The sequence below is a fragment of the Rhineura floridana genome, chromosome 8, assembly GCF_030035675.1.
Source record: "Rhineura floridana isolate rRhiFlo1 chromosome 8, rRhiFlo1.hap2, whole genome shotgun sequence".
Taxonomy (NCBI): Eukaryota; Metazoa; Chordata; class Lepidosauria; order Squamata; family Rhineuridae; genus Rhineura; species Rhineura floridana.
In genome coordinates, this window is record NC_084487.1 from 130,997,187 (window position 1) to 131,019,789 (window position 22,603).

A 22,603-nucleotide genomic window follows, 5' to 3' on the forward strand; every position below is an offset into this window, starting at 1 on the left:
TTAATTTTTTTATATATAGAGTCTCCACCAAACTCTGGGCTGACCCAGGGAAATTCCAGAGCTTTGCTGAAAGGAGGAAGTGTGAAATCCCAGTATGTGTTTGACTGAGGCTAGTGGTGCTTTTTCAACCAAATAACATGTAGCTCGCCTGAAATGAAATGGTCCTCTGAATTTGTAAGTGGTGACTTTCATCACTTTATTTTTCAGGAGACTGCCAAAGTTATTTGACAGGTTTCAGGGAGACCTTATTGTGGGGGCAGGCAGTCATGGTTTCTCTTAACTTTTTTCAAAATTAAAGTTTTATTTCTCCTTCCATCTATGGTGGTAGTGGTGAAGCTCTCCTTGTTGGCCACCACCATTTTCTCCCTTCCCCCACCCAGAACACACCTGGAATGGCAATATGTCATGATGTAGCATCATTCCAAAAGAGAGTCTTGAGGGGGGAAATGGCAGTCCCTTTTCCCTGGATTGAGTCATTGAATGATGCAATGTTATTACATACTCTAGGATATTCTCATATCTGTTGAGAAGAGCTGTGCTGCTGCTGCTGGTGTTGCCACCATAAGTGGCAGCAAAACTTGAATGATTTAAAGAATTAAAAAAGAGACAAAAATTGCCACTGCTCACAATCACAGTTACTGTTATTCCTCCACAACTTACCTAATTATTTTGGCAACAGAGCTGGCTCTAGGTTTCTGGGGGTCCATGGGCACAGAGAATCAGGGGGCTGTTGACCCTTGCTTTTACTCCTCAAACCACAACCCTCCATTTTGGCCTCACCCCTTTAAACTAAAACACATTTTGATCAAAATATGAACCCCCACTAACAAAGTAAAGCACAAACTTTTCACTGGTATTTTGCCAGTTGCCTTTTAAATTTCTTTTTCAGCAGTATAACTTAGAGGTAACTTTACCCATGATCCTGTATGTACTTACCTGGCAGTAAGTCCCATTGAACTCATTTGGGCTTATTTCTTAGTAGTCATCTATGTAGGTTTTCACTTTCAGAGGTAGAACTTAAGAGACATACAACTTAAGTAAATAGAAAATGCACATTTAAAAAGTAATCCACTGGAATAAAAACTGCGATTAGAAATGTTCCTTGTGTGACCTTATAGATCAGGGATAGCTAACAATTCCCTGAGTGGTGTAACAATTAAACTGTCTTCTCAGGCAACTCTGGGAATTGTAACTCTGTGGGGGGATAGGGGTCTCAACAACTCTCATCACCCTTCATGAACTACACTTTCTGGGATTCTTTTGGGGAAGCCATGAGTGTTTAAAGTAGATCTATTTCAATCTGGTTTCAGGCCTGGCTATGGGACGGAGACGGCTTTGGTTGCCTTGGTGGACGACCTACGCAGAGAACTGGACAGGGAGAGTGTGTCCCTGTTGGTTCTGCTGGACCTCTCAGCGGCTTTCGATACCATCGACCATGGTATCCTCCTGGACCGCCTAGCTGGGATGGGACTTGGGGGCACTGTTTTGCAGTGGCTCCGGTCATTCCTGGAGGGGCGAACCCAGAAGGTGGTATTGGGGAACTCCTGTTCAACTCCTTGGCCGTTGGCCTGTGGAGTCCTTCAGGGTTCAGTTCTGCTCCCTGTGTTATTTAACATCTACATGAAACCGCTGGGAGAGGTTTTTCGGGCGTTTGGAGTTCGGTGCCACCAGTAGGCTGATGACACCCAACTCTATTTCTCCTTTTCACCTTCTTCCAAGGAAGCTGTCTTGGTTTTAAACTGGTGTTAGTCATCAGTGGTGGATTGGATGAGGGTGAACAAATTGAGGCTTAATCCAGGCAAGACAGAGGCGCTCCTGGTCAGTCGTAAGGCAGATCAGGGAATAGGGATACAGCCTGTGCTGGATGGGGTTATACTCCCCCTGAAGACACAGTTTCGCAGTTTGGGTGTCCTCCTGGACTCAGCTTTAAATTTGGATCCCCAGGTTTCTGCAGTGGCCAGGAGGTCTTTTGCACATTTGAGATTAGTGCACCAACTGTGCCTGTTCCTTGACCCATCCTATCTGGCCACGGTGACACATGCCTTAGTCACATCCCGTTTAGTTTACTGTAACGCGCTCTACGTGGGGCTGCCTCTGAAGACTGCTTGGAAACTTCAGCTGGTACAACGTGCTGCAGCCAGAATGTTAACTGGGGCTGATTACAGGGACCATGTTAAAAAAGCTCCACTGGCTGCCAGTTTGTTTCCGGACACAATTCAAAGTGCTGGTGCTGACCTATAAAGTCCTACACGGCTTGGGTCCAGGCTATTTGTCAGATCGCAGGAGAGACCCTTCTTTCAATACCTCCATCCGCACAAGTACAACTAGTGAGGATACAAGATAGGGCCTTCTCGGTGGCTGCCCCTAGGCTTTGGAATTCCCTCCCTAAGGAGATAAGAATGGCCTCTTCCCTGCAGTCCTTTCGTCGACAGGTAAAAACTTTCTTATTTCAGCAAGCCTTTGATTCCGAAGGCGGCTAAGGATAGGCCCAAAAGGAGGTTATATCATTCTTGCTTGTTTATTTTTTAATTATTCTGATTTTATGAGTATAGTTTTTAATTATCAGAAACAGCTTAATGCTATTTTAAATTAGAGTTCATTTTTTAATTATATCTGTTTATATTTATTTATGTATTATATGCTTTTAACTTTGGTAGGTTTTAATTGTATCTGTTTTTTATCTGGAAGCTGCCGTGAGTTCCAATTTGGAAAAACGGTGGGGTATAAATAATGTTAATAAATAAATAAAATAAATAAATAAATCATAGTGGAATAAATGTATGGTGTGAATGTAGTCTTTGCTCATATACACCGATTGGTAGATTTGTGCTAAAACTCTGTACTAGCTATATTCTCCAGGGTGTTTTCAAGGACAGCTCAACATAGAACACTATATTCTGCATTAGTCAGGTCTCATCTGGAATATTGCATTCAGTTCTGGGCGCCTCATTTTAAGAAAGATATAGACAAGTTAGAGCAGGTTCAGAAGAGGGCGACGAGGATGATAGCCGGTATGGAGAACAAGTCTTATGAGGAAAGGTTGAAGGAACTTGGCATGTTCAGTCTGGTGAAGAGAAGGCTGAGGGGTGACATGATTGCACTCTTTAAGTACCTGAAGGGCTGTCACATAGAGGAGGGTACAGATTTGTTCTCTGCTGCTCCAGAGGGTAGGACTAGGTCTAATGGTTTTAAGTTGCAGGAGCGTAGATTCAGATTGGACATTAGAAGGAACTTCTTGACAGTAAGAGCAGTTCGGCAATGGAACCAACTGCCTAGGGAGGTGGTGGGATCCGCTTCGCTGGATGTCTTCAAGCAGAGGCTGGACAGCTATCTGCGGGAGATGCTCTAGCTGTGGATTTCCTGCTGTGAGCCGGGGGTTGGACTCGATGGCCTACAAGGCCCCTTCCAACTCTATGATTCTATGATTCTAGAATGAATTGCAATAGTCTGAAACTGAGACTACAAGAACATGGTCCACTATGGCACATGTAGAAGAAGCAGAGCTTTGTGGAAGAATTCAGATCTTTATTAAAGGCCCCTCCTTAAAACAAAGCAAAACAAAACAAAGCAAGCAGCCTCTTGGAGAGAAATTCAGATAAGCATAAGTCCAAAGTTCTCTACCATATGCAATTTTCATCACATTCCTATAGCAAAATGTCTAAGGTACACAGAAAGCTGCTTTCATCAGCGCCACACACATATGCTTATCTATTTTGTAGTTAGAAGGTTGAGCATTCAGCCGTTTCTCTCAGAACGTTCTGTGACATACCTTTCCAACATATTCTTCCAGCATGCTTCAGTGTCGTTCTACCCATCATCTCCTGGGTCTGCAAGGTTTTTACCAAAGTTTGAGGCCTGTGAATTTTAATTCCACATACCCATACAGCATTTGTGGACTACATATCTGGAAGATGAGTAGTATGGAGGTTCCAGCAATAGAGATGTAATATAACTAAGAGTGTAGATGAATTTTAGTAGTAGGCACAGAGGAAAAGGTTTTCCTCAGCTGCACACATAACTGGATTAGTATAATGGATTCTCTTCTTTGCAATGTATTCCCTTCACATTTAAGGGAGGAGGGATCCACAAAATTTCATAAAGGTGGCTGGCAAATCCAGGTTTTAATTAATAAAGTAGGGTGTCAGATACTATAGAAAACATGTTTGCATTCATAATGTGTACCTGATCAAGACATAGCGCTGGAAAGCCCACACCTTACAGTCTAACAATTTGCTTTGCATTTTCAGGCAGCAGAAAACTATAAGGATGGAAATGGTGAACCACCAGTTACTTCTCCAGCCATTCCTTGGGCAGCATTTCCCACAGGTAGAGAGAACTACCAATACCAGCTTTTCCTTTACTATTTCAAACTGGAGCATCCAAAATATGAACTCCTATATTTTCTTTGTGGCTATTATGGAAGTGAACTTAGAAACAATGTTATAGTATTATTGTACTTTTGAAGCATATTTCACGAGAGATACACATTTGTAACCCCTGCTTTCATTTTCTCCATTTAGTGCTACTGTGCAGCTTTTACTGAAAAGTAACCTCTATCATAGAAGTTTGTTATTTCAGCCCAAATGAATAGGAAATTTCAGTTCTTTCAAACACAGAGCATAAATACACCATTTGACTTTCCTTTTCATTGTTGAAGGTAACCCACAAAAAGAGGTAGAGTTAGCTTCTATACCCATGAGACCTACTTTTCATTTATTGTATTTGATGCCTTAAAAATCTTTTACTAGACTATTGGTGTAATTTTTGTAATTGGATAGAGAAGTAATTCTAGTTTTTTTCACTATATATCTCTAGTACATAGCACTGTGTACATAGTACATAGCTCAAGTTTCGGCAGTGAGCCGGGCAGCTTGGTATCAATTACATCTGATACAGAGGCTGCGACCCTACCTTCCTGTACAACTACTCCCACGAGTGATACATGCCCTGGTCTCCTCTCACTTAGACTATTGTAATGCGCTCTACGTGGGGTTACCCTTGAAGACGGTCCAGAAACTCCAGCTGGTGCAGAATGTGGCGGCACGCTTGATTATGCATAGCCGTTGCCGGGAACATATCACCCCGGTGTTGATAGATCTTCACTGGCTACCAGTGGTTTACCGGGCCCAATTCAAGGTGTTGGTATTGACCTTTAAAACCCTATACGGTTTCGGCCCAGTTTATCTAAAGGACCGCCTCCAGTATCACCAATTAAGCCGCCTCACAAGATCAGCCACGCAGGATCTCGTCTCGGTCCCACCAGCCAAAACAGCTCGGCTGGTGCGGACCAGAGAGAGGGCGTTCTCGGTAGTGGCTCCCACCCTCTGGAATTCTCTCCCCTACGATCTTCGACATGCCTCCTCCCTGATGAGTTTTCGCCGAGCTTTAAAGACCTGGCTATTCAGGCAGGCCTACAGGAACTTCGAGCTAGATTAGTTTGTAATGTATTAACTGATGTTTTTGATGTTAGTTTTAATTGATGAATATGGTTGTATTTTATAGTATTGTGTATTGTATTTTATTGTATTGTGTATTGTATTTTGTTGCTGCTGTAAGTCACCTAGAGTGTCCGTAAATTCGGACAGATAGGCGACTTACAAATAAAATTTTATTATTATTATTATTAAACTGGGTGGAAGTAACGAGTGGGGTACCACAGGGCTTAGTCCTGGGCCCAGTGCTCTTCAACAATTTTATTAATGACTTGGATGAGGAGGTACAGAGCATGTTTATCAAATTTGCAGATGATACAAAGTTGGGGGGGACAGCTAATACCGTGGAAGACAGAAACAAAATTCAAAGGGACCTTGAGAGGCTGGAGCATTGGGCTGAAAACAACAGAATGAAATTCAACAGGGATAAATGCAAAGTTCTACACTTAGGAAAAAGAAACCAAATGCACAATTATAAGATGGGGGATACTTGGCTCAGCCATACAACATGTGAGAAAGATCTTGGAATCGTCATTGATCACAAGCTGAATATGAGTCAACAGTGTGATGTGGCTGCAAAAAAGGCAAACGCTATATTAGGCTACATTAACAAAAGTATAGTTTCCAAATTGCGTGACGTATTCCCCTTTGTTCAGCACTGGTTAGGCCTCATCTTGAGTACTGCGTCCAGTTCTGGTCTCCGCACTTCAAGAAGGATACAGACCAACTGGAACAGGTTCAGAGGAGGGCAACAAGGATGATCAGGGGACTAGAAATCAAGCTCTATGAGGAGAGACTGAAAGAACTGGGCATGTTTAGCCTGCAGAAGAGAAGACTGAGGGGAGATATGATGGCACTCTTCAAGTACATGAAAGGTTGCCACACAGAGGAGGGCCGGGATCTCTTCTCGATCATCCCAGAGTGCAGGACACGGAATAATGGGCTGAAGTTGCAGGAAGCCAGATTTCGACTGGACATCAGGAAAAACATCGTAATCGTTGGAGCCAGACGACAATGGAACCAATTACGTATAGAGATAGTGGTCTGTCCGACACTGGAGGCATTCAAGAGGCAGCTGGACAGTCATCTGTCGGGAATGCTTTGATTTGGATTCCTGCATTGAGCAGGGGGTTGGACTTGATGGCCTTATAGGCCCCTTCCAACTCTACTATTCTATGCAAAGGCTTATCTTGAGTCCTCATGCTAAGCACTACAGCACTGTGATTAGAGATAAGCCTCTGCCTGCTGTTTAAAAGGGAGCAGCAGAGGTTTATCTCCTGTGGAGTGTGGGCCACTTCCCCACTCCTGATCTAATGACATAAATAAGATATATTTTGGATTTTTTAAAGTGTCTATAGCCTAGACTTTTATAAATTTATTAATAAGAATCTTATTTCTTGAATACATGTACAAAAAGCCCACCAGCTGCAATAATTGCCCCCTCTATGATGAGCTTCCACCGGACTTTAAAGACTTGGCTCTTCAGGCAGGCTTTTGGGATGGGTTGAAACTTTTACTGTATGTTTTAAAAATTTTAATGCTTATGGTATGCTTAATGTGTAATGTATTATTCTGTTTTGTACGTCGCCCAGAGTGGCTGGGTAACCAGCCAGATGGGTGACTAATAAACCCAAGAATAAATAAATAAATAATAAATAATTGGACATTGTTATAGATAAAGAAGGCAAGTCCCACACGGGTCCTTGGATTATCTTTTGGAGGTATGGAAACCAGATGGGTCAGGGTAGGGCTTTCCATGTTGGGATTTGGGGTTCCCCACAGTTTCCTATTGCTCATTTTTGGCAATTGTTTCCTGACACCTTAACAGCATTCTAACCCGTTATCCCTTTTCATTCCTTCTGTTGTCATTCTAGTATTAGCTATAAAACAGCCTTTGGAATACATTTCAAAAGCAGTGCATCTGTGCATATATCCATTCAGAAATAGGATTCCACTGGTACAGGCTTTGTGGTTTTTGGCATGGAGTATACGCAGTTTTGCTTATGCATAATGAGAACCTGAGAGGCTAAGACACACCTGTGTCTGTTATCCAGACGGGGAGGAGTTTCGTGAATCTGCTTTGGAGTGCTTTTGAGGTCTGGGGAAAAAAAGCCCAACACACATTGTTATGAAAAATGTGAGAGGCCAGGATTTTCTCCACTGTATATCTGCATATGGTAGTGTGATTCTTATAGAATTAATCTAAAAATGAAATCTGTAGTGCTTGACATTGGTGTTTTAGGGGCACAGGTCAAAATCTAATAGAGTAATACGATGTGCACATAGTGGAAGCATGCTTGATTTGAGGAACACTGAAATTCTGACGCAGAAACAGTTGTACTTAGAATAGGGCTGTCACCTGATTAAAACCTTGATAGGCGTTTTAATTGATTATAGACTTTAAATCTACACAAGTTTATGTTCAAAAATTGCTTTCAAAAACAGTTCTAAAGAGGAAAAACAGAGCCAGTCTTCCTTCCCCAACAGGCAGGCAGGCCCTTTGCACTCCTCTTCCATCTTTTTTAAGAGGTGTGATTTTCATTTTCATATTGGCAGTGATGTATCTGGCAGATGGTATCCTGCCCGAAGTCAAGAGATCCAGTCTCAGATGTGGCTGTGATTTTTTTTCTCTTTTTATTAAAGTTACAGTTACATCAAAAGCAGTATGCCTCATTAACCTAACTACACTTTCTAGGAACTTTTCCCTGACTAACTCTGACTAAGCATAACTCTACAGTGCTACGATGTTGACTTAGCAATGACCCCCCCCCACGTCCCCTTAAGAAGGGTTGGCTTTCGCGTGAAGCCGTTGGCTCCTCTTTAATGTCTATTGAATCCCCCGCTTCTGCCTCCAGCACATGCAGGTTGAAGGGGGCTGGCTCTCCCCTTCCCCCTCTGAGAGTGATGGGCAGTCAGCTGGCTTGACTGTGGGAGTGTGTGGGGCGCCAGCCTGGGAAATGTTAGGTGAAATAGGTGGTGCCTCTGCTGCAGGTGCAGGCGCGAGAGGAGTGTCTAACAGAACAGGCTTCAAAGGGGTAGTCTCTGACAGTACTGGTTGCCCTTCAGAATTGGGGGGAGTCGAGGTGTCAGTGACTGGGATTTTTGGGCTCTGTGGTCTAACCCAGCTACTTGTCCCCTCCCCCAGCTCATCTTCACAGTCCTCAGTGTCCTAGTCTGGGGCTTCAAAACCTCCCCTCCCTTCCTGGGTCACAACAGATGGTGCCATTTTATATAAACTCAATTGGCTTTAATCAAAGCACCTTTCTGGCTATAAAATAGTGCTTTAATCAAAGAGTATTATAGTTTTATCGTATTTTAGCACTGTGACACTATATTGCTAATTTTAAAAAAAAGGACACACAATTTTTAGCAGGGTTTCCCCTGCTTAATTAAATGCTCTTAATGTACACTTCCAATCCAAAACAAACATAACGCACTTGGGCTTTTGACATTGCATGGGTGGTAACAAGTATTTTTACTCAAATAAGGTTTGGTGGGGTTTTTGTTACGGGCTTTCAAAAGAATTGGACTTTCTCCATCCTGAGCATCTATATCAAGCCCACTTAGTAATCCGTCCAATGCCGGCCCTTTCAAAGAAGAACAAAAGAGAGAATGGCTCAGATGCTAGTCCTTAAAAGGGGAAACAAACAAAACAAATAATGAAATAATTTGCATTTTCATTTTGTTATCTCTTCATAAAGAGACCTAAGATGAAGAGCCGAGGATCTTAGCAGTGTGCTAGGCAGAAGGTTACCATCTCCTGGCACACTTCTCAATACATTCCTCAGTGGGGCAGAGGCTTCAGTCCTTGCCAGGGAGGAAATGCTGGAGCCTGCAGCAAAGGATCACACAGTCAAGTTCTTGAGCCATCTGAGAGATTGATGTACTCTTTTTCCAGATGCAGTAACCCAGGAAAATATTAATACCTGTCTTGGCAATTCAGAATCTTTTAGACGTACAAGGCATTTAGGGGCTGGTGTAGACAAGCAGGTCCTTTGCAAATGTCTTTGACTGACTGCTCACAAACAGCAGTATGAGTATTACAGGCGCTTCCTGGCCTCCTAGGTTTTGAGAGTGTTACTTGGGTTGTCCTTTATCTGCTTACCATCAAAAGAAATCGGAGAACACCAAACCATCCTCTATTCCCTTGACTACATTTTTATTTACTTACTTAAAAAGATTTATAAACTGATCTTCAAACCAAATTTTTCCCAAGCTGGTTTACAAAAATATATACAGCCAAATAAACCATAATAAAAGCAGATTAAAAGCAGACATTTCAGTTGTTGTTAAATTGTTTTGTTGATATGGTTGCTGCCCTGGGCTCCTTTGGGAGGAAATCCAATAAATAAATAAATCATTTTGAACTATACAAAATATTGCTAAAACCAGCATGAACTAACACAACTATACCAAAAGAAAACAAAAAACAAAACCCAGAAACTGCAACAGATTAGTCATTAAAAGGAACAGGAAAGAAGATTGGTTTGACTGCCCATCTGTAACTAGCAGAAAGGTGATACATTTTGTTTCATTTGAAGTTTCCAAATCATTTAAAGGCAGCCCTTTGTGGAGTGCACTGCAACAGTCACTAATTCATGGGAAACTGAGTCAAGGCCCCAACAACCTTTTAGCCACTACTGCTTTTAAGGAAGCCTACTTTTATTCTTAACAGGTAAACCATCATTAAACAAATTCCTAGCATTTAGCTACTTCAACAGTATCAGAACTGAGGACCACCATGAGGCTTTACCTTGACATCCAAAGTGTTCCATAGGGTTCCTGTGAGCTTCACCCATTCTTGTGCTACATCAATTGCTAGGGCATCACCCACTCCCAATTTCAGGTTAAGTAAGCCCATAGGCTTCCCAGGTGGGCAGAAAGAACTCTGAGGTCAGTGTAGAGAGAACACCTGGAATGGCTTTCAGTATCTAGACTGCCTGACACAGTGGCCAGCAGCTCTGGTTTGTCAGGTAGAGTTGTTCCTGAATGGTTGCTTTTTCATTCTGACAGCAGAAGGTTCAGGCCACTAGTCATAGACATTGTTGCCAAATCCCAATCAGCTATGTGCAAGTATTGGGTATAAGGAGGGGAACAGCAAAGGTGGCAGAAGTGTTGTCAGGCTTCCTGAACCTTCCATCTTGCCTCCCCTAACCTTTGCCAAAAATTATCAGGAAATTAAGGGTGATCACGTGCATAATCATGATCACATCTAGGTGATCTTTAATCTCTGGACAGTTGATGGTAGATCCTTAGCTTCTATTTATGGGCCCAATTATCCTTCTCTACACTACTGTGATACTAAGCTATTCTCCTACCTGCCTGATGCCCCACACTCCGACAGCCCTGGATCGCTCTGGGTCTCCTGACCCAATTTAAGGCAATACATGGCTGTCTGAACCTGACTTGACCATTGCCCAGATGCTCCCCCCCCCCATCCAGCCTGATTCAGTTTGGGACTTGGTCGAGTCTGAAGCACAGCCCTATTTTTTGTGCTCCTTCATGCAACTTCCCTAAAGATCAGCATTATCTGAAAAAATTCTCATAAGGGTCAGAATGTCCTTTCATTGAGTATTTGAAGCCTTCTCATTGATGTTCTAAATACTTTTCTTCATAATGTGAGGGAAAATAGGTAAGAATTTTAAATGGAAACGTATTATCTTAAAATTGAGTCTCTGTGGCTTCAGTCCAATACTTACTTCCTTGGGAGTAAGTGAAGTTAGTGGGACTTTTGAATAGACTGAGGCTTGCACTGTAAAGTTCTAAACTTCAGTGAACTTAATGAAAGCAGGTAGCCCAGTTAAAAAAAAATAGTGATGCTGCAACCTTAACTTTTCAAACTGCATAGTAGTGAAATAGGAAATAGAAGCTCAAATATTAATTGTTGAAGGGTGTAGACGGTTTACCTAGCCTCCCTTTCTATTTGCAAGAAAAAGAGGTAGGATGCACATGTAAAAAACTTGCCATAGATTTAACAGCAAAATGCTGATGCTGCAGTCTTATTTTCCTCATGGCTTTTTGTTTTCCCACCTTTCAGTATTCAACCAGGATTATTATATCCTCTGTTTTAGCTCCAGCAATGCAAACAGTGGCTTGCTAAAGGAGTAATCCTGTCCAGCTCTTCTCTAATGGTCATAAATAGCTTCCAAAATGTAATGAAATCTCTGCTACAAAGGACATCAAGTGCTTTGGGGATAAAGAATGACAAGCCACTGATACACCCTATATCCTTTCTTACCTTACCTTTGAGTCACCCCTTGTGCATTTCAGCTGAACCATGCAGGAACTTTCATAGGCTGCTGGAGCAACAGTGCCTCAATATATGAATAAGGCTGGTTTATAGTGCTGGAGCATGGGGCCTTGCTGTCAGCATTTGGATCTTACATCTTACTATGCAGGATTAGACTCTTGCATACAGGAAATAAGCTTATGATCATTTGTTTATGCAGGATTTTTTAAAATTGCATTTTAATACACTAATGTTTTGTATTTAGATCTTATAAAAAAGTTTAATATAATGTATATGTGCTAGACAATGCTACTTTTAAGAGGGTTTGTGTCTGGTTGATGGATTGTACCCGAACATTGCTCATTGACTTTGTAAATTATGAAAGAAGTGACAAGTGAGGTGCTGTAAGGTTTTGTCTTAGCCCAGTGTTGTTTAACAGCTTCATAATTGACGTGGCTAAAGATGGCTGACTCGTGGCTTGACAAGAGAACATGAGAAAAGGATCTTGGGTTTTTAGAAGACCACAAGCTGAACATGAGTGAGCAGTGCAGTGGCTTCAAAACTAGTGCAATACTAGGCAGAAACAACAGAAATATAGTGCCCAAATCATGAAAATAAATTATACTGCTCTGTTCTGCTTTGGTCAGACCTGACCTGTAATACTATGTAAAATTCTGGGTACCACAGTTTAAGAGGGATATTAGCCAACTGGATGATGATGATGATTTCCAGAGGAGGGCAACAAAGATGGTAAGGGGCCTGGAGTCCAAATTGTATGAGGAAATATTGAAGGAGTTTGGTATGCTTAGCTTGTAAAAGAGACAACTAAGATGGAATATGATAGCCATCTTCAAATATTTGAAGGACTGCCACATAGATGATGGATATTTGTTTACTGTTGCTCCTGAGCATAGGACCCAAGTGATTCAAACTGCAAGGAACATAATTTTGACTAAGCATTAAGAAGAACATGGGTACTGCAGGGCTCAGTCCTGGGCGCAGTGCTCTTCAACATTTTTATGAATGACTTGGATGAGGAGGTGCAGGGAATACTTATCAAAATTGTACATGATACAAAATTGGGAGGGATAGCTAATACCTTGGAAGACAGAAACAAAACTCAAAGGGATCTTGATAGGCTGGAGCACTACGCTGAAAACAACAGAATGAAATTGAACAGGGATAAGTGCAAAGCTCTAGACCTAGAGAGAAATCAAATGCACAGTTATAAGATGGGGGATACTTGGCTTAGCCCCAATACTACATGCAAGAAGGATGTTGGGATTGTTGTTGATCACAAGCTGAATATGAGCGAACTGTGTGATGTCGCTGTAAAAAAGGCAAATGCTATTTTAGGCTGCATTGACAAGTATAGTTTCCAAATTGCATGAAGTATTAGTTCCCCTCTATTTGGCACTGGTTAGGCCTCATCTTGAGAACTGCATCCAGTTCTGGACACCTCACTTTACGAGGTATGCAGACAAACTGTGAGAGGGTCAGAGGAGGGCAACAAGGATGATCAGGGGACTAGAAACAGCCCTATAAGCAGAGACTAAAAGAACTGGTTATGTTTAGCCTTGAGAAGAGAAGACTGAGGGAAGATATGATAGCAGTCTTCAAGTACTTGAAAGGTTGCTACACAGAGGAGGGCCAGGACCTCTTCCCGATCATCCCAGAGTGCAGGACACAGAATAATGGCTCAAGTTGCAGGAAGCCAGATTTTGATTGAACATCAGGAAAATTGTTCCTGGAAAATAACATACTAATTGTTAGAGTGGGATGACAATAGAACCAATAGAACACTGGAGGCATTCAACTGTTAGAGCCATACGACAATGGAACCAATTACCTAGAGAGGTAGTGGGCTGTCTGACACTGGAGGCATTCAAGAGGCAGCTGGACAGCCATCTGTCGGGAATGCTTTGATTTGGATTCCTGCATTGAGCAGGGGGTTGGACTTGATGGCCTTGTAGGCCCCTTCCAACTCTACTATTCTATGATTCTATGTTTTAATTTGGATTCCTTCATTTGGCAGGGGGTTGGACTCAATGGCCTTATAGGCCTCTTCCAACTCTATGATTCTATAGTGCAAGCTGATTGAGAATGGAACAGATTGTCTTGAAACGTAGTAGTTCTCCTTCATTAGAAGTTGGATGGCCAACATCAGTGATGCTCTTTTAATGGATTTCTGCATCAGGGAGTTGGGCTAGATGACCTTTTGATGTACCTTCCAACTGCATTATTCTATTTTGCATACTAGCAGGCACACAGTTGCATAATCTCTTCTTTAGGTGTTCTAAATGCTTTGTATCCATTGCTTTAGTCATCTTTATAACACATTTTGAAAGGTAGGTCAACATTCCCATAGTACCCATGGAAGAAGATGGCAAGAATTAGGTATAGTTGCTTGTGAGGGACGTGGCTTTCCAGGTATTATACTACAGTTTTGACTATTGATCATGCTTCCTGGGACTAATAAGAATGTAAGAAGAGACCTGCTGGATCATTCGTAAGGCACATGTAATCTGCATCCTGTTCTCATGGAGGCTAACTAGATGCATATGGGAATAAGCAAGACAGGAATGCAACAACACTGCCCCTGCTCATGATTCCCAGCAACTGTTATGCAGAGGGAGCTGATATCCAACAACATCTGGAGGACCACAAGTTCCCCTTCCTTGATCTACGGCTTTACTGTAGTGCAGCATGTATCCTGTAGTCAACTGAATGGAGAATAAAAAACCAGCCATTATGCACATTAGCCTGATGACATGCAAGACTGAACAAATGAACACCACTGGCTTTGCATATTACCAAGTCAATGTCCATAGATTCCATTAAGGAAGCCACAGACCAGAACTTACAAGATCTGAACAGGGTGGTTCACGGCAGATGCTCTTGGAGAACACTGATTCATAGGGTCGCCGTAAGTCATAATCGACTTAAAGGCACATAACAACAACAAGCTGCTGTTTATAATCATGCCAAAGAAAATGCGGAACATGCAACGTCAATATTAGCTTGTCAGTATGCATATTATAGTTAAAACATTTTTGTCCTGCCTTTTTGCACAAAATAATTTTCAAGGGAGGTGTTCTTCAATTGAGTATTTGCTATTTAATTATGTGGAATTCATCATCCAATATTAAATTGGAGCATATACATATCGACCAAACAATGTTCACAAATTTTTGTTCATCCTGTATGTTCTCTTTGATGTTTGGTAACTGAGAATAACAGCTGTTTTCAAATTCAAAGTCTTCATTCAGCTCACGTTGAGTCTGCTGTATGCTGTATACAATTAAGAATCTTAGAATGACAAATGTGACTTTGTAAATAAAATGCAACATTAGATTACATTTAAAATTCACTTTGTAGTTTCTATTCAGTATCATGTTATTGCATCTTGGGAATATTGTTAGATTTGAAATTATTTTTATAAGTTTAAAGATAAAGTGAAAACAATTCCTGGTAATACATGTTGTGTCAAGCGATCCAATTTTAAATTCAGTCCATATATTACATATTTTTTGTTGGCAACGTGTAAAATTCCTTTCTCTAGTTACCACGTTACTGTTTACATCATGCCAGATGTTGGCTTTCAGAAATGTTTGTATTGAACTTGTCTTTTCTTGTAATCTTGTCTGTTTCTTGTTTCTTGCATAGCACCTGATATCCATGTACCTCAAGCACTTTCTACTGAGGCTTTTCAGGAGCAGTCTGCCACTTCTGCCTGTATTGTCTCTTCAGATCCATTTATTTCTTCAGATGATGATATAGTCATAGAAGGTCAGCCATCATCCAGCACATTAAATTTAGCTGATTTTAAAGAGCAGGTAAAATGAACCTATTTTTAATCTTTTATGTACAAAACTGATATTAAGCCCCATTGAACTCAAGTAGACATGTATAAGATTGCACTGTAAATTTCTTTGTTTTGTGTATAATCTTGCCAGGAGCAGGGTGGAGAGTTGATTTTTTTGTAGGTAAAAGATGTGTTTTTAGAACTAGAATCTTGGCTACAATCCACCTAGTCAGAATCTCTTGTTTTGAACCCATAGAAAAAGTATGTGAACTGCTGGCCAGTGGCTGAGTTTGGCTCTGATGGCTATGTTGTACCCTTTCCACTCTTTAGATTGTGGTGGAAAATCTTTTTGGCTCTGTAGGTCAGATTCTTATCAGGATTGGCCTTGTGGGCCACACCTGTCAATCACCATGATGTCTGGTGATTTGGCGCTTTGAAATCCTGAAGTCAAAAGTTCAAAGCACTTTGCACGTGCCTCTCCCTTCTCAGAAAACAGGCTTGGATCTCCCATCCATCAGTTGATGCGTGGAAGAACTGAAGCTTGCTTTCTGATAGGGTGGGACTCATCTTGTTCCACAGAAGTAAGCAGTTTCCATTAAAACCTCTGGTAAAACAGATTTTTTTCCTCTACTTTTATCAGTTGTTTCTATGAAAACTGCTTTGCTCCCTGGAGAAAAATGTGCCTCCACCATCCATCAGCTGAGAGGCACTGAGGGCATGCTTTGCACTGGGAGGAGCAATTGAAATCCCTGCTAAAAAGGAAGAAAAATCCTTTCTTTTAGCAGACGTTTCCATGTAAATCTCCTTGTTATCTGGAAGGTTTTTGCACTGTAATCCTAAACAGGATTGAACTCCCCGTCCTTCAGCTGATGCACTGGAGTTCAGTCCTGCTTCTACAGGGATTGGGTGTGGTAGGGAGCTCCCTGTGAGGTGTGGGGGTAGGTGAACATGTTTTTGGGAAAATGGCCTCCCAGGCCAAGTGGGGAGGCCTGGTGGGGCGAAATATCACTCAATCTGAAGTGGAGGTGAGATTTTCTTTCCCAATGTGGTGCTGGACTGGGTACAAAGCCACAATGGAGAGGAAAATCCCCCTGTTCCTCTCCTGATCTGTACGTATCAGCTGAGGTGTGTGGGGGCTTTGCTCTTTATATGTCTGTGTGTTCATGCACTGTGTATGTGTGGTATATGTATGTATGTGCAAGAATGTGGCGTGGCTATACCTACTTTTTGGTCACGCCGACCCCCGAGTCCCTTTGAAACCAATGAAATAACTTTGCCATTGATTAGGTAATGTTGCTTTTCATGGTTCTTAATCGCAGGTAACATTAGCTATGTTCAAGCCAAAATCTCTCTCTCTCTTTCTTGTGTTGAGCCTATAGCAATGTAGCATGTTCATTTTGAAATGGAAATTACGATATTGATCAGATTGAAAAGACTAAAGTTTTTACAATTATATTTTTTTATTTAAGCTGTTTAGAGTAATTTTGATATTTTATATTATATCCATAATTGCCAGCATCCAAAGAACTTTTAAAGACAATTCCAAGGTCTTCTGTGTACCCAGAGTGATTTCCCCTCCCCCTTGAACAGGAGACTGCCCTTGCCATTTTGGTTTTGGCTCTCTTCTCAGTTTAAAAAAATGTCTTGCTATGGGGACTGTGTGAGGTGGGGACTACTGTTGGGGAAAGCCAAGTCCAAAGTCTCCGTGGGCACACAGAGCTAGTTGCGTGGTTTTGGATCATGGCAAAAATGCTTTTTATTCAGACAAGTCTGGAAGTATATTTAATTTCATATTCATCTATTAGCTGCCTTTCAGGAAGGTATTGCTATGAAAATTATTTAGCATTGTAATTTTAACCTTTTTTCATTTCTATTCATTTTTGTGTCTCCCACGAAATAGGCTCCATTATCAGTTGATCCTTCTTTGCAAGTACCAGTTTCCTCTTTGAGTCTAAGTGAAGATGTAGAAAAAGTAACTGAAAATGATGAGGAACTGGGATTAAATGAATCAAATAAATATCTTCAACAAACACTTTCAGGTCTAGAAGCTAAACTTAATGCAGCTGATGAAGAAAAATGTAGAATAAAAAAGGTATATCTACAACTTTTCAGCATTATCCTTTGAAATCTGTGGGTAGTTTCATTATGGTCATAGCTGGCAACATCACCTATAGTTAGGATTGTCTAACACTTTCCAGTCCAATATCCTGTCTTCAGTTATTTACTTTGCCAGAATCTAACCATTTTGGTTTACTTTCCATGCTGGACGTCTGACTCAGTTTTGACTTGTTTAAAAAGTTTCAGGAAAAAAAGGCCATGTGCCCTGAGAATACAAGGTGGAAACATTTCGTCTTCCTGTTGTTCTAGAGACTCACTTTTTATCTAGCTAATAAATTTCATTTTTAATTTTAATACTGTTAATAAATTTTAATACTGTTAATGCTCCTGAACTTAAAAACAACTTTAAATCAGTACATTCTCCTCTTTGCCCAGGCAGTGGCTAATATTTTATCATGTGTATGATATTTTGTGGAGAGACTAGAATTGAAAAATAGATACATATCTTCTTAATCTCAGTCTTAAATCTTTTTTAGGAGTTAGAGGATCTGTTGGAAAAATATAGGATTCTGGAAACAGATTTCCTGAAACACAAGGAGGATAAATTAATTTCAAACCAGGATCGGTACAACAAGCTCCAGGTAAATTGTTTCTTCTTCTTCTTCTTTAGCTACTTGCAGGGGAGTCAGTCTGAAAAATTATGAATTTGAGGGCTTAAAAAAATTGGCAGAATTACTCTTGCCACTGAAATTATATAAAGGTTAACTTTTTTCTTCAAAACCAGCTTTTTTCCCTTCAAAAACCAGCTGTTAGGCAGTATCAGTCAATCTCCCATTGTTTTCACATGCTGAATCAACCCACAGAGAACTGAGAAAGATCTCAGAGTGTGTGGCTGGGATCACCACCCTTAACATTTTTGTCAATACAGATATCATCATCTATTACCTGCCCTTCACCCAAAGGTCCCAGGTTGCAACAATTTTAAAATACAACATTAAAAACAATTTAAAAACAACCTAAAATCCCAAAATATGGTGGGTCCTAAAAGTACAAGTCTCAGGTGTCAAAGGCCAGGGTAAAGAAATGTGTCTTCAGCAATCACTTAAAACTGTGCAGCTAAGTTGGTAGATGCACCTCGGTAGGGAGGGACTTCCACAACTTAGGGGCCACCACAGAGAATGCCCTCTCCCGGGCCACCCACCCCGCAAGCTTCCGCGGTAGAACTCCGAAAAAGGCCCGCTCTGCTGATCTCAACACGCAATAGGGTCTGTAGGAAAGGAGGTGGTGTTTCAGATATTTGGCACCTGAGTTGTTCAGGGCTTTAAACTCTTATGTGAGTACCTTGAATTGGGCCCAGAAATGAACTGGCAACCAATGCGGCTGTTTTAAAATGGGTTATATGAGATCTGAAGGGAACCCCTGCCAGTAATCTGCATTTTGGACTAGTTGAAGTTTCTGAGTTGTTTTCAAGGGCAACCCCATGTAGAACGCATTGCAATAATCCAGTCTGGAAGTTAACAGAGCATGGAGTACATTGGCCAAGTCATCTCTGTCCAAAGTTTGCTGGAGCTGGGAAAAAAACTCTCCTAGCCACTGATGCCACCTGAGCCTCTTGTGACAATGTTGAATCCAGGAGTACATCCAAGCTGTGAACCTGCTCCTTACAGGGGAGTGCAATCCAGTCCAAGACAGGCCATGTCTCCACCTCCCAGACATAAGAACTCTGGACACATAACACCATTTGCTTTTTAAAATTGCCATCATTTAAAAGTGAAACTTTGAAACACCATGTTCCAGAGGATTTAACCAAATTAAGTTGCTGCATAACAAGAGAAGCTGGAGCATGATCTGAAATAGCAATTGCATTAATATGGCATGCTGTGACATATTGATGTAAAAAGGAAGAAGCAAAAAATTAATATAACCTAAACATTCTGGTGCACTGATAAAAAAAAGTATAATCTTGCTCCATAGTGCACTATATGCTAAATCTGTCTATATGACTATATCCTGGCTGAACGCCTTGGAATCAGACTTGGGATGGCTGATGTGCTTTTCTCCATTATTTTTCATGTGAAACTTTACTTTAGAGTGGTACATAGATCATGTTACAGATTAAACAGGTCTCTAGGTCTCTACATGATATGACTAGACATCGCTACTCAACCTAAGATGTTGTCGCAACAATTTGGCATGCCCCCTGAGACCACTTAGACTTGGGGCAGGCTCACTACTTGTGTGGGAACTCTCTTCCGGATTGTGACTAGGCCAGCAAACGAGCATTCTTGCTCCTACAAACAGGCTGGTGAGCAGGCTCAGTCTATTCGTGCCGGTGCAGTTGGCGGTGCATCCCTGGAGATGGGGAGGCGATGGCTCAGCCAGTTCTTCTTCAGTCTTCTCTTCCAGCTGTGTCTCTGACTCCTTCTGTCCTGGGGCAGAGCAGGAGGCGGATCCGGAGGCAGAGCAGGGTTGAAAGGCATGAAGATAGGAGGGTCACTGTCTCATTTGCTGCAGGTGGCACCCTGGGGCGGGAGTGTCCCTGGCCAGACTACTGAGGTTTCAATCCTCTCCAGTGCAGACTACTGGTCCCCTCCCCCAGACCCCAGTCCTCTTCCTCCTCCCCACTTTGCCAGAAGTACTTGACTGGGCTCATGACAACATCAGTCAACCCTAACTCAGCGATATGCCCCTTTAACGTTGAACAAACTAAAGAATAAAAGTTTCAAGGGCGAGTATAAGATTAAAATTTACAATCAATCAATATTGGTTCAAGAATATCACTAAATTATATTTGGAAGGGAAACTACCTAGAGTAGCAGTGAAGATTATTTATTATACAGCCAGCATGGATTTTTCACATTCCGCAATGTTAAATTGAAAATACCCACATGCTATTCTAATACCTCGCATAAGCTTATTTTAAAACAAAACCTTACAAAACTTGTAATCCTGAACTCAGAAACACTTGCTGAACAACCCTCTAAATTTTCATGGTGATGCACACAACAGTCAGAGAGAACTGAGAGTTCAAAGTGTAAAAAGAGAGAGAGAGAAACGACCCCTGTTGGATTTTTTTCTCATAATTTGTTGAAATTAATTAAAATCAGCCACGTTCACAGTACCTGTTCTCCTATTACTGGCATTGCCCCATACTCTGATCTTCATCTTCTGCAGTTTAAAAGTGTCTGGCTGATTTTTAATTAATTTAAGAAATTTAGCATTGAAGTCAGTAAGCTGGGGCATGCTCAATAAGAACCAACTGTCAGTGTTCTAAAAGCCAGACTTGCTGCTGCTGGGCTTGCCTAATTGGGGCCACACCCATGCCAGACCTTTATTTCACTCTAGACAGTCATGGCTTCCCCCAAAGAATCCTGGGGAGTATAGTTTGTAAAGGATGCTGAGAGGAGATGTAATCGCTTGCAGGTTCTTATGGGCCAAAAATGAAATGGATTTGCAAAGATTCCATGAATAACTTGTGAACTTTTTTTTCATAAAGAGAACATAACATTAAATATAACACAATTTTATATGGTTCTCAGTTTCCAAATACTTAAAAGATCCTTGTCTGTGTGTCCTTACTCTTGTTTTTGGCAAAATATCTTTGCAATTAACTGAAAAGTTCTTTTTTTTAATCTTCAGGAGATGAATAGCTTTATCCTGCTGCTCTGAACCACTGCAGTTTCAGCTAGGCCCGGAAAGTCCACAGATTCAGCAAGACCCTTAATCAAGGGGTTAAAGACTAACTAAATAATAGCTTCCCTAGCAACCACACCTAGGACCAACATTTCTGCTCCACACTTGCTTTCTTCTTCAAACAGGGTTTTTCTGCTATGAAACTCCACCCACCAGACTGAACCAACTAAAACAAGATTGTGGGGGTTATAGAGACTCTTATTCCCCTGACAGAGCTCCAGTGGACAGAGTGGTTTAACAGTCAGCCACTCTGTTTTGAAGGTCTGTGAGGGGAACAGGACATCTCCTAGCAACTCTCAGCACCCTTTACTAACAACACTTCCCAGGATTTTGGGGGGAAGCCCTGACTGTCTAAACTGGAATAAAGGTCTGGTGTGGATGTGGCCATTGACAGCTTTAGTTTAAATTTGGGTGAGATTCTACATGTGCCTGCTGTAGAACAAAAAGGTGGGGCAAACCCCGAAAAAGAATGATACTGTTCACAATGTTTTCCTTTTGGAAAGGAAAGGAGCTTCCCTTCTGCCCAGTGCGCACCCATCCAATCTCCTCCCCTCTCCCTTCCTTCCTCCTCTTCCCCTCCTGCCCTTCCCTCAGGTCAGTTTTACCTTTCCTCAGCCTGATTGCATGGGAGTAAATTCCACTGAACTCAATAAATATGTAAGTAATCAGACCTGCCTTTCCCCTCTCTTCTCTCTTCCCTTTTTCCTCTCCTCCTTCCTCCTCCCTTGCCCACTCCAGCCCTCCTTCCCTCCCCCTTCTCCCCCCCCGGTTGGTTTTACCTATCCTAAGCATGATTGCATGGGAGTAAATCCCACTGAACTCAATAAGCATGCAAATGGTCCAACCTGCCCTCCTCCCCCGCTTGCTCCTGCTTGCTCCCATCCCCCTCCTCCCCTCTGCCCTTCATCTCCTCCTTTATTCTCTCCTAACCCTGCTCTTCCTCCTCCTCCCCTCCCCATCCCCTGTGGTCAGTTTCACCTATCCTAAGCATGATTGCAGGGGAGTAAATCCCACTGAACTCAATAAGCATGCATATGATCAATCCATTCTCATCAAACTTGCACAGGATCCCATTTCTTACCTCCTAGATTAAAAAGCAGAGAAATTCACTAATAGGCAAAAAACCTTGTGGTTTAAGAACATACCTATAGCCAACAGATATTTCTATCAAACTTTAAAAATCAGGGAAATTGGGCAGCTATAGTGAATGCATGTCAGGCCCAGGATGTGACTCAGGAACCAGACCAACGGCTGTAGTTAATTGGTGTTTTATTAGGGTAATGTCCAAACAAAGACTGCGTTTTCTCATGAAGCAATACAGGGATACAGGTCCTGCGGCATTGGGAGAAAGTTGACAGAGCAAGGGACTTCTTCCCGCCTGTTCTT

At 41.7% G+C, this 22,603-nt stretch overlaps 1 protein-coding gene across 4 annotated transcripts in view; it reads left to right on the plus strand.

Annotated features, from left to right (window-relative positions):
* CCDC91 (coiled-coil domain containing 91) overlaps positions 1-22,603 on the plus strand; it is a 178,154-nt gene that overhangs the window by 27,742 nt on the left and 127,809 nt on the right. For all 4 annotated transcript variants that reach the window (XR_009757622.1, XM_061582528.1, XM_061582527.1 and 1 more), the window contains 4 exons: positions 4,248-4,326; positions 15,328-15,497; positions 17,367-17,558; positions 18,061-18,165. Coding sequence is in view for 3 of the 4 variants with exons in the window: in XM_061582528.1 (XP_061438512.1) it covers positions 4,248-4,326; positions 15,328-15,497; positions 17,367-17,558; positions 18,061-18,165 (546 nt within the window). In the remaining variant the exon portion in view is untranslated. The remainder of the gene's footprint in view (positions 1-4,247; positions 4,327-15,327; positions 15,498-17,366; positions 17,559-18,060; positions 18,166-22,603) is intronic.